The sequence below is a fragment of the Tetrao urogallus genome (genome assembly GCF_951394365.1).
Source record: "Tetrao urogallus genome assembly, chromosome: 1".
Taxonomy (NCBI): domain Eukaryota; kingdom Metazoa; phylum Chordata; class Aves; order Galliformes; family Phasianidae; genus Tetrao; species Tetrao urogallus.
This window is the reverse complement of record NC_136813.1, coordinates 52117916-52129705: the sequence shown is the minus strand read 5'-3', so window position 1 is coordinate 52129705 and position 11790 is coordinate 52117916. Positions and strand designations below refer to the sequence as shown.

Sequence of the window (11790 nt, the reverse complement as noted above, 5' to 3'; positions counted from 1 at the left end):
TCGTTAAAAAAAAATGCTGCTCTTGTTTAGATTTGGCAAAACTGGGGGATGAAAATAACCTCTTTGAGCAGAGATTCCATCTTTCCTACATCATGGTACAATGTCAGTCACAAGGGGAATCTGATCCACAGGCCATATCTTATCAGAAAAGAAATATGTGTTAGGGCCCAGTAGGCAGCAAAAGGGAAAGGAAAAAAAAAAAAAAAAACAAACAAACAAAAAAAAAAAACCGTAGTAGGCTCTGTACAAACCTATGCAGTCAGCAGACCAAATATCTCTCAGACTGACTTCTGCATAAGGGGCTGTTTTAGGAGCTGCACGAACTGGCTAAAGCTGGTCATGAAATACCTTTCTGAATAATTTCCCCACAGGAAACAATCAAAATAATGGACAAATATCTTCTAAGCCAGGAACCACAGAACAGAAGTCAGAGTGGGGAGAGAGATGAGAACTATCTTTTCCTCCCCAGTCAGACAGCCAGAGAGAACCACAGCATTCAGAGACTATGGCAGACTGCCCAAAGTGTTCATACCAATTCTGCTCCACAGCAGTTGAAAAATCTTCCAGATGTTAGCTGGTTTGCTGAAAAAATTCAGTCTTGTTTCTGCTGAAATAGAGTTCTCTTGGACAGGCAGGAGAATTTTTTCCAAGAGCTCAGAATTCCTCACAGGAAGGAAAATGCCATGTTCTGATCAGCTCTGTAGATTCCCGTTTCTTGCTCTTGATGTTTAATTGCTGTGCAACCAAGGATAAGAAACTTTATCTCACCATTCCCCAGTTTCTCTACCAATGAGAAGCTTTCTTTAGCCACTCTAAGAGAAGAGGGTAAAAAAAATGAAGGAAGAAAGAAGGAACTATTCCACTATTTCTTCTTAAATGTCTTATTAGTCACCACCCCCTTGTGCAAGACATGAAAGTAAAATGTTATTTACAAATTGCAGCTAGAAATTGTCTAAAAGTAGTCACTCTAGCTACACTTCACAGTAACTCACATCTCGAATTTCTCAGTGCTTTCCTGTGTGCATACTAAAACATAGGCATCAGTATCTGATCTCATGCCTACAGACATACCTGTCTGTGAAAAAAAATGATTTTAGTTAGGAACACCAGTTTTGTTTCACAAACAGAAGAAACAAGTCAAAAATTATTTCTGCATTCGGTGGCATTGTTGCTTTCTGATATCTCGATCTGTAGTCTGATGTTGTCTAATGTCCACTGGTTAGATGACAATGCTCAACATTTCTGCCTCAAACACTGGTGCAGTTTTAAGGTCTTTCAATTTAGATTTTGTCTTATGAATTATGAACAGGATTCATCTCTTTTCACATCTCTCTGTTCTTCATTATATTACACAGAGCTTCACTGCATATATTTCCCAAGAGGTCTCTCACCATTTTTAGGTCTGGCTTTAAAGATCATTTTTTTACACCTACATTTTATATATAGGTCCTGGTCATGGTGTTCTTCACATGTGGTTGAACTCTCAAGATTTCATGGAACTCATTGTTAGGTAAGTAGGTCTGTGAAAAGGAATAAAAGACAAGGCTGGACCTGTAGCTGAAATGCTAAATATAGTTGGAAAGGGAAACTTTACACTGAAAAAAAGATACAGACCCCCAACTCATTGTTTCACTGTATCTCGTATCATAATTTTGTATCACTCAGTACAAAATGTCATCTTCTGACTTACTTACTGTATTCAGCTCTCATACTTCACTTAGGCAAATGACTATAACTATGTGAGTGCAAAAATAAGATCCAATTTGTTAATATTATGTGATAAATTGAAAGGCAATGAAGTGTCTCGGTTCTCTGATCATAGCTTCCAATGCTTTTCAAGAAAATCTATTTTAAATGCTTTTGTTTTCCCACTATGATATCATTTCCTTAATCTTTTAATGTATTGCAGTACAACTTTGTGTAGTATACAATACCAACTCAAACATAAGATAGACAGAGGTCTTTAAAAATGCCTACTTATATGTATATTTAAACATTTACATATTTATATAAATATGTAGATAAAATACTATTAAATTGAAAGGTAAAAATCATGAATTACAAACTGCCTCTGACAGAACAGAGATGCTTGAACAGACATTGATTAGGACAATAGTACTTTTTTTCATTGTAAAACTCAGAAATATTCTTAAATCATATAATGCTAGCACATACAACCAACCCTACTAGGTTTCCAGTCTTTTTCCCATACGGCTTGAAATAATTTCAGAAAGGAAATTTGAGTACCTTTGAAAGTGATTTAAGAGCTCCACTTTCCATTTAAATTGTCTTTTTTATCTTCTGCTTCTTTGTGTCAAGCATTGACAGTTACTTTTATTTCAATGTCTGGCAAAGAGAGAGTGGAGAGGGAAAAATGTATCCCAGTTAAGTGAAAACTTTGTATTTTCTCCAACAGGACAAAAGTCAAGGCAGAAGCAAAGAGTGAAGTAGCTGAAGGGTTGACACTGAAGGAGTTGGAGTAACTATGTTGATACACATAGTCATTATCAATGTTCTGTTGTTTGTTTTTTTTTTTTCCTATGAAAGCTAAAATATGCCTTGTATTATTTCTGAAGAACTGCAGATTCTATGGTTCAGAGAGCAATAGAGCAGCAGAATCTTTGTTATTCACAAGTTTTTGACCTGGTACAATATTGTTATTTTATACTGACAAGAAGGCATTTCACAACCACACCTAGGACTGAGGATAGTTCTCTTTCAGAATTAACAACTATTATATATATATAATATATATATATTTGTTAACTATCTATGTGGGGAAAGATAACACATGATTAAATACTTTTTAATGCAAGACTCCAAGCCATAATCTTTCAAATTTACCCTAAACATTACATGAATTTAGCAATATGTCTTCAACAGATCTGCCCATCCTCATCCACTGAGCAAGGATATTTCTAGAGTAGCAGGGCTGAAGCGTCAAACACTTGACTGAATGCCTGGCTTCTAAGGAACAAAAAAATGATGGGATTGGCTTGTCAGTCCTCTTCTGAAAACTTTTGGCCCACAGATTTAGCTAGGTGCAGGAGCACCAACTGGAGAGTACTCATATGCTTTATAAAAATTATAACAGCGGTGTAAAGGGTAGCAACCTGACAGATATTCTCACCAAGAGGCCCCACTGTTATGCTTTCTGTGTGGTGGCTGGATAGCCAAGGAGTCTGGGCAGGCCATTCATAGCTTTAGTTAGTCACAGAATAAACCAAATCTGGAGCAGGTGACAAGTAAGAAAGCAAAGTGAGGAATAGAGCAGGTTCTTAATGAAGACGGTTGACACGGGGCATGACAGGAATGGCAGTTACTAAAGCAAGGAGGTATAGGAATATGAGACAAATCCCTGTAAAACAAGCCTGCATTCACTCCATATCTCTTGCAACAATTTTGTAATTTTTGCTTCATTTGTGTTTTGTTTTTACCACTTAGAGTTAAACAAGGCTGCAACTATAGAATCACAGAATCATAGAATCACTCAGGTTGGAAAAGACCTTAAAGATGAGTTTGCCTGTGTATTCAAATGTATGTATACACATGCAAATCCACCTATTTATATAATTCAATGTAAAATAAGCTACCTAGGACTTTCTGCTGCTTAAAATGCCTTGTAGCATAATAAATACATGAGACAGAAGTTGCCTAGAGAAAGAGATCATTAAATTACATTTTAGATATAGCTAGCACTTCTGCGATAATGTTTGAGCATGTCCCAGCCATCCAGGAGCAGATTATCTCCTGTTAAAAGCAACTGTGCTCAGTGGACACACCCACATTCACGAAGGCAAAATCCAGTGGAGATGGATTTTGCAGCAATGAAGATGCAGCTTTTAAAATGCAGCTATGGTAAGGTCTGATGTTCTTTTAAGGCTTCCGAAATATTTTGGCTGAATCCCTCACTGCCAGAGTGACTGACATTTTATTCTCATCTACAAAGTCACTGCAATACTTGCAAATGCTGATCCTTTGAAATATGTCTCTTGCACACTCCTTTCTTACAAAAGGAAGATTGGTCTTTGTGCAAATCTGCAATGGCATGCTTCTAAAAATAAGGATGTGATTGCCTCTTAGGTAGATCAATGTAGCATAGCGAGAAAACTACAGTGTGAGTAGACGGAAACTGACATATTCAGACATATGCCTACCAAGAAAATGCATATGAAAATAAAAAAAAAGAAAAAGGAAAAAAAAAAAGAAAAAAAAGAAAAGAAAAAAGAAAAAAAAGAGAAAAAAATTGCTGCATTTAGGAACTGTTTTAAAATGAAGCGCTGTAATAACTCTCAAAAGAAACAGACTGGAGATAAATTATGCAACTCTAGCTGATTTAAATCTGATTTTGAGGGAACTAGGGAACAGGTATTAGCTCTGGGTTTCTTCTGATTGAAACAGAAGGTCATAAAAAGAGTAAAACAAAAAAAAAAAAAAAAGGAATAGATTTATTTCAAAATTAAAGAAAGGGAAGGAAGGATTTCTGCATGTGTTGTCAATGCCATAAGGAAACGTTAATCAGTATTGTACTGACATGAGGTGATGAGAGATTTATATCTGTTAACCTGAGTGTGTGGATTAGATAAATTTCCCCAGAACTGATGATATCAGCAGATATACATTGAGCAAATGAAGTTCCAGTTGTAAAATATAGACTAGGGATGTGCGGATGTATAAGAAATGTGAGCAAAGGAACTAGTAAGATGAGTATCTCATGCAAATGGGCCATTAGTAGAAATAAATACATCAGCAAACATGAAAATGTCAAAGCCTCTGCAGAAAAAAATGTAACGTAGAAATGTGAAAATGTCTCAACTGATGTAGGTCTAGCAATTGTCATAGTTAATCCAGTGAGGTAAACCTCAACCTTGATTCACAGAATCCTGCATGTATCTGCATATGCTTAAACTAGAAGCGATTCTTACAGATGTGCAAGTTTAAGTATGAACTGAAGTTTAGTTAACTGGAATTAATGAAGAATAAATAAATGACATTCATGTTTGTTTTATGTAGTATCCTAAGTGAGGATGTTGGATTTTTCTCTAAATTGCCTCCCCCCCTCCCCCCCCCCATACACACACTCTTCCAGATAGGGGTATTTCCATTAGTAAACGCTAGTGATTTAAAATGTAAATAAATACTGTCATCTCAACAAGAGTGCTGGATCTGGAAAAACTGGGAAGGCAGTTGACAAGAATTTAAATTGCTAATATTTTCCATGCATTAGTTTGGGGGTCTTAAGTTGGATCAGTAAGGAAATGTGATTGTGAGGAACAAGCTCTTCCTTACCATGACTAACACAGTGTGGCAAACCAGCTGTTTCTGATAGTGATATCAATCTCACTGCTTTTGATTTTAGGGGTAGAAAACCTAGAGGACATACTGCTAGAGATTATCTCGTATTTTATCTTGAATTCATAAGGCAGCCCAATAAAAAAGCCATCAAGACATCCATCTGCCATTTTGTTTCTAAATTTATGATTAAATTACAAGATAGCTTACAGAATGTGTCTAGCCATGTCACTCAGGTCAAGGACAAGGGCAGAGCAGACAAAGTCTTTCAACTGCAAGGCACAATTTGCTGTTTGGCAGCTCAAAGTCTTTAGATATTTATTTAAGCTTTAGTGACAAAGGCAGCAGAAGTTTCTGCGAGCTCTGACTGGTGGACAACATGCTTTGCAATGGCTGGCTGCCTGTTTTCTACCACTTTCCCTATCCAGAAGAACCTCAGATGCTTCGTGATAGCTACGGAAGAAGGCTGTATTACAGATTGGGTCTTAAAAGAAAGGATTTTGTGTATACTTAAATAACCTACTAGCCTGGAAATTGTGCTGGGCCAACGGAGCTGCCCACATGTCAGCAGCAGATATGTGACAGCAGGTGTAAAGCAGCCGACTATGGGTGACAGCCACTGCAGCCTTCCCAGAGCAGCATTTCCACCTGAGAGATGAAGCCAGGAAATAACCTTGCTGATTTGACACTTGATTGTGCTTTTTTTTTTTAATTTTTTTTTTTTTTAGGTATTTCTCAAAAAGCTCCTCTCCAAATTGTACCCCTCTGCCTGGTTCCCAGCCAACATTTCTCATCCTCCTTCACTACGCGAAGGTTTTATCGTTTTTAGGACAGCTTCCGCCTAACGTTCGGTCTTACATCTCAGTACTTCATCACCACACTTTCTCACAAGACAGGCACGAACAAAGCACAACCGACAAAGCCCTTCTCCTTACGGGTTGTGCTCAGCGGGACAACCTCCCCACACGCAGAGCCCGACGGGCCGTCAGCCAGCGGACACAGCACTCAGGGTAGGTTCGCAGCGTCGTGCAGAGGGCGGTGGGCACACGTTGAGGGGCTCACACCGACCCCCGCTCTCAACCGCGAGCGCTCTGCCCGCTCCGCTCTGCTCCCTCAGCTCATCTCAGCCCGGCCCGCCGCGCGTCACGCCGCGCCGCCAATGGGCGGGGAGGGGGAGGCGGGGAGAAAGAGGGGTGGGGCGGCAGCGCTGCCAATGGGTTGTGGGGATGTTTCCCGGAGGCGAAGCGGCGGCCCCTCCCCCGGCGGCCGCTCCGGCTGGGGCTCGCCGGCCGGAGAGTTTCGCACCCGGCTGGGAGATGCCGCGCGGGCTCCTTCTCCTCGCAGGTAACGCCTCGCGCGGTCCCCGATCACCTAGCAGGCAGCGGGATGGCGGCGGAGCTCGGAGCCGCTCCGGACGGGGTGACGGGTTGACACCCCCCGCACAAAAGCGGAGCCTCGAGCGGGGCAGGGCCGCCGCCAAACTTCCCCGCCTGGCTGCGCGGAGGGAGCTGTGCCGCTCGTTCCCTTCTCCTCCTTTCCCCCCCCCCCCCCCCCCGCCGCTCGGAGCGATCGCTGTGTCCGGCGGCGGCAGCGGCGGGGCGCGCTGGGGGAGCCTCTGCTGGCAGCGTGCGCGGAGCTGGTAAACAGAGCAGGGAAACTTTCTGCGCGAGGGGAACGCTGAGGAACCGGAGCGTTTTAACTGCGCCTCGCATGGTTTTGCTCGGCCGAGGAGCTGCGTTCGATCTCAGCTTGCGCAGCCCCTTGTTCTGTGAGCCCAGGAGCGCTGCTGCGGGATCCTCAGAGCCAAAGGGGCCGCTGGGCGGCAGGAAGCCGTGCCCGGCTTTGTGCTGCGGATGGGAGCGCTGGGAGCGGAGTCAGGGCAAAGGAAAGCTGAGACAGAGCTCCTGTGTGTGCCTCTTGTGTTTGGAGTTACAAACTTCACATACTGCCCGGCTTTTGCTATAGTTTTCCATCGGCAGGCTCGTCGCTGCCATTTGTAGCAGCACTGGCTGTGGTGTGGGAGCTCAGGAGGAGCAAAGGCAGAACAGCTGTCCGGGCAGAGCCGGGTTTGGGGGCAGCAGGAGGGACCCTGCTGAGCAAAGATGGCTCATGGGTAACCTGCCAATGCGGGGAGATTGCGTGGCCTTTCCATTTGCCTCAACAGCCAAATGCCTATGAGGATAGCTCTGGGCAGCCTGGTCTGGTGGTTGGCAACCCTGCACACAGCAGGGGGGTTGAAGCTAGATGATCATTGTGGTCCTTTTCAACCCACGCCATTCTGTGATTCTAAGATTCTAGCAGGTGGATGCTGTGATAGCAGGTAGAATGAAGCCTGTACCGTGTCTGAGGTGAGCAGAATGACCCAATGAACGCCACTTTGAGTCTTAATTGTGCGATACCTGTTGTCTTGCTGCTTGAATTGTAGAGATTTAGGCCTAGTCCATTAGCTGGCTGTGACGTTTGTATGAATTGCCAGTATGGGCTACATGCAAGGCTGGAGCCTTTCATTCAGTTAACCAGTGCAAAGTTCAGTTCTTTCTGCAATTGCTTGTGTTTCTGCACTCCTTGCTCTCTATAAGGAAATTAAAACGTTTATCATCCTCATAGGGACTTTATAAAGGCTTCGCACTCCCTGTGACACCCCAGTTTGTTGTACTTGAAAAGAATAGTAAGAAACAAAATTAAAAGTGTCTTGCTCAAGATTTTAGAATTTATCTGTGCCAGAGCTTTAACTTAGAATCTAAGAATCTCTTGGCTTTTGTCTCTGTGCATGGACCATGAGAAACTGTGGCTTTCTTCCAAGTTTGAAGTACAAAATTAAGTTTAGGTATGTTCCAGTGATTACCAAACACTCTGAAGCAAAGGTGTTAGATTTGGGATAAGGAAATGTCACACAACACAACCTTCCATTTTAATTTTTCTTTTCTTTTCTTTTTTTAATTGAAATGCTACTGTAATTGAGCATTTGTATCTATTTATTTCAGATTTGCAACCAACATAATGCTGAAGCACCCAACTTGGAACAAGGATTTCACAGAATGGCACAGACAGAACCTAACCTGGACCATGACATATCATGGTTCCTCCTTCCATCATGCTGGGCTAAGACTGTTGTGGCATTAATGTCCTTCCTCTGCTTTGCTAACAGCTATGATGGAGATTTTGTCTTTGATGATTCTGAAGCCATCATCAATAATAAGGTTTGTCTCTTTTTTTGTTGTTGTTTTTTTTTGTTTTCTTTTTTCTTCCCTTTTGACTTAAGTGTTAATAGAAAAGAAATAGTGGCCACAATTTGTCTAAGGAGGCCCATAATATTCATCCTAGTAGAAAACTTCCTTCTGATATTTCTTTTTTTGAGCTTTATTTTTCTTGAGTTTGGTGTTTTGGTGGGCTTTTTTGTTGTTCTTTTTTGTAGTAAGCTTTCTTTATCTTTGACAGGCAAGCTGTGCAGCAGTGCTCTGCAGAAAAACTGAACAAAATCTTATTCCTAAAGCTATTTGAAAAACATGACTTGGGTTCTAATGCATAATAATACAAAAGAGTGAGCAAATTAAAGAGGGTTGTTTTTTTTCCCCTCAGAACGTGTCACCTTTCTTTTTTTTTGCAAGTGAAATACTCTGCTTGACAAGTCTTGATATATGGTCAAGGAAAAGAGATTTCTCTGCCATGGCAGATGGAGTTCATCTACTTCTCATCTAAGGCAGCATTATCTAGGGTCGCAGCTAATTTGGATGTGCTGATTGGTAACACTTCTTCACGGGGTACCTGAATATCAAGAACTGCCTATAAATCTTATGCTCATTTCTAAGTGAGAGAGGGAGTCTGCAGTAGATTTTTCCAGTATCTCTTAATAGTAAATAGAGAAATTTTCATTATCTCTTTGGAGTGATGGGCAAATACAGTCTGGTTGCGAGAAAACTAACCAGTTGTAATATGCATGGTTCTCCAGCTGTGGTTTATGCCACAGAAATGTTAAAGGAGCAAGGAAAGCTTTTTTTTCCTGTGTTTCTTCCCTACTTTTTAAACACTGATCATACATGCTATGGGTAATTCTTGAAATACTTAAAAACTAAGATGTACAAAAGTTAGAGGCAACATACTGCAATGTGCATTTTAGAACTTGACAGTACTACTCTTTACTCAGACAGATTTATGTTAGACTTGTACACGTCATTGTGCCTCAAGTTATAAACGTATTGGGAAGAAAAAAATCCATCAAATTGGAATTAAATCTCAAAGCTTATATTAAAAGACTATCAACAAATTAAGATCCTACAGTAGTTTGGTTTTTCTTTTGTTTTTGTGTTGTTGTGCTGTTTTGTTTTTTTTAAGGCATTCTATTTTAAATTACACAGCTCCTGGGAATGTTTCATTCTGCAAAGTTTTATTTGGGGCACAATAATATATTTTAATTTCCTGAAAGAACAAGCAAAAGACTGATGTTGAAACAAGGCAAGTTGTTTTCTTCTTGTAGAATTTCCACACTAGTAATCTTTCTCCATTTCTTTCACTTTTTATTTTCAAAATATTTTTATTTATCTGTACAACACAACAACCTTCATCAGGATTATAGCTTTTGGCAGTGCTGAGAAATTCAGCCAATTGCTTGAGTAGATTAACCCAAATCTAGGCTGTTTGTTTAAAAACAAACAAACAAACAAAAAACTGTGAGGCTTACTCTACTTTTCATATCAAAATCTTGTATTATCTCGTGGAAACTAAGTGAGATTTTGTCAACAGTATCATTTTAACATAGGGTTAGGTAAGTACTAATGTATATACATCTCCATAAGAAAAGTTAGGAGACTGAGTTTTTAGTTGGGAGGAAGAGTATATAGAAAAGGCAGAGTTCATTTAATAAGCTACAGCGTGTTTTCTCTATTTTCTGCTTTTTCAATAGGAGAGACAACAGATAAAGTAATTTTATAGATTTACTGAGTTATTCTATCTATGTCTTTTTGTGTGCTGAACACTGATTATGTTTTTTTAATGTACTAGCTTCCCTGCCCAATCCCCCTTTTCCCAACCAATCTTTCCTTTAAGTAGCATTTTAACTAGTACACAACAATGGCTTTTGTCTTCATAAACTTCAGACACAGTGTGTCATTTCCATAAGCCTTTTTATAGGAAAACTGACCTTTTTCTTTTTTTTCTAGAATTGAACCCTGTTTTGTGTGGGCTGCTGCAAATCAAGTACTTAGAGATTCTTTGATTTGTACTTTCAGTTCTGATAGAGAACATATGTAACTTTTCATCACTTGTGAATTTTAAAGCAAATGGGCTCCTTTTTTTAGAGAAAGTTCACTGTGGGGTGATTGATGTAAACAACTTTCTCTCACAGAGCTTAGATGCATGGACAAGATAAGTGGCTAAGAATTTCTGGGTCATAAGGAGATGTAAACACTAAATCATTCCAGGTATTCAGCTTTACCTGCATTCTTCCTGCTGAAGGCAGAAGAAGACTGATTCTGGTAGAATGGAAAATATCACTTTGCTCATCCCAAATAGATTTCCCATCATTAAGGCTATCTGTGACGTAGAAGATGTACTTTTAAAATTGTAGTACTTCCTTTTTTTTTTTTTTTTTTTTTTTTTAAAAAAAAAAAAAAAAAAAAAAGTCTTCTTCCTAGCTCATTTCTTACACAAATATGTATAAGGAACAATGCTGTTGTTTGGGACAGCAGTCTGAGAACTACAATGCCTGTCAATAGATCCATCTTGAAGAGTACGAAGGCTTCAATATTTGTTGGTGTACAACGTAGTCTTGACTTGCCCCTGTAAAAACAGGCTATATTATTGATTTAGTGGGCTGATGATGAGCTTCAGTCCTCTGAGAGTCAGATTATGACCTTTAGTGTTTGTTCATGCCACTGGGGAATGGAACATGCTGAAGGCCAAAATTGTGGTCTTGGGAGAAAAAAAATGAAATTCTTTGTATAGCTTGACAACAGAAACGTCTGTGAGAGAATGAAGAAGCTTCACTCTGGAATAATTCTTAAATTCAAATGAGATTCCCCAGGAGTCTTGGTTTCTTAATATTTTCATTGAAAATGCCTTAATTTACATCTGCAGTATAAGACTTTTCAAAGACTGCCTTGTTAGCAGTCTCTTTTCTGCATATTTGTTAGTAACATATTTCAGAATGTTTCTGTTTGATAGTATGTTGTTGCAAGATTATTATGTTACTTCCCCACCCTAATTCATAGAATCCTTCAGATCAGAAAAGACCGTTAAGATCATCAAGTCCAACCATCAAGTCTTCACCACCATACTCGCTAAAATCTAATCGACATATCTACACATTTCTTGAACACCTCCAGGGTCAGAGATTCCACCACCTCCCTGGGCAGCCTGTTCTGATGCTTGACAGCTCTTCTGGAGAATAATTTTTTTTCCTAATACCCAACCTGAGGCTATTACCTCCCATCCTATCACTAATTACCTGGGAGAAAAGAACAATCCTTACCTCACCTCACCTCAATCTCCTTTCAGGTCATT

General features: G+C 40.1%; 1 protein-coding gene across 1 annotated transcript in view; it reads left to right on the top strand.

Moving 5' to 3' along the window:
• Positions 1-8327: 8327 nt before the first annotated feature.
• Positions 8328-11790, top strand: part of TMTC4 (transmembrane O-mannosyltransferase targeting cadherins 4) — a gene marked incomplete at its 3' end in the record, with an annotated part of 50368 nt that continues 46905 nt past the window's right edge. Inside the window, exon 1 of the mRNA XM_079540275.1 lies at positions 8328-8492. Within this exon, the coding sequence (XP_079396401.1) occupies positions 8331-8492 (162 nt within the window). The 5' untranslated portion in view covers positions 8328-8330. The remainder of the gene's footprint in view (positions 8493-11790) is intronic.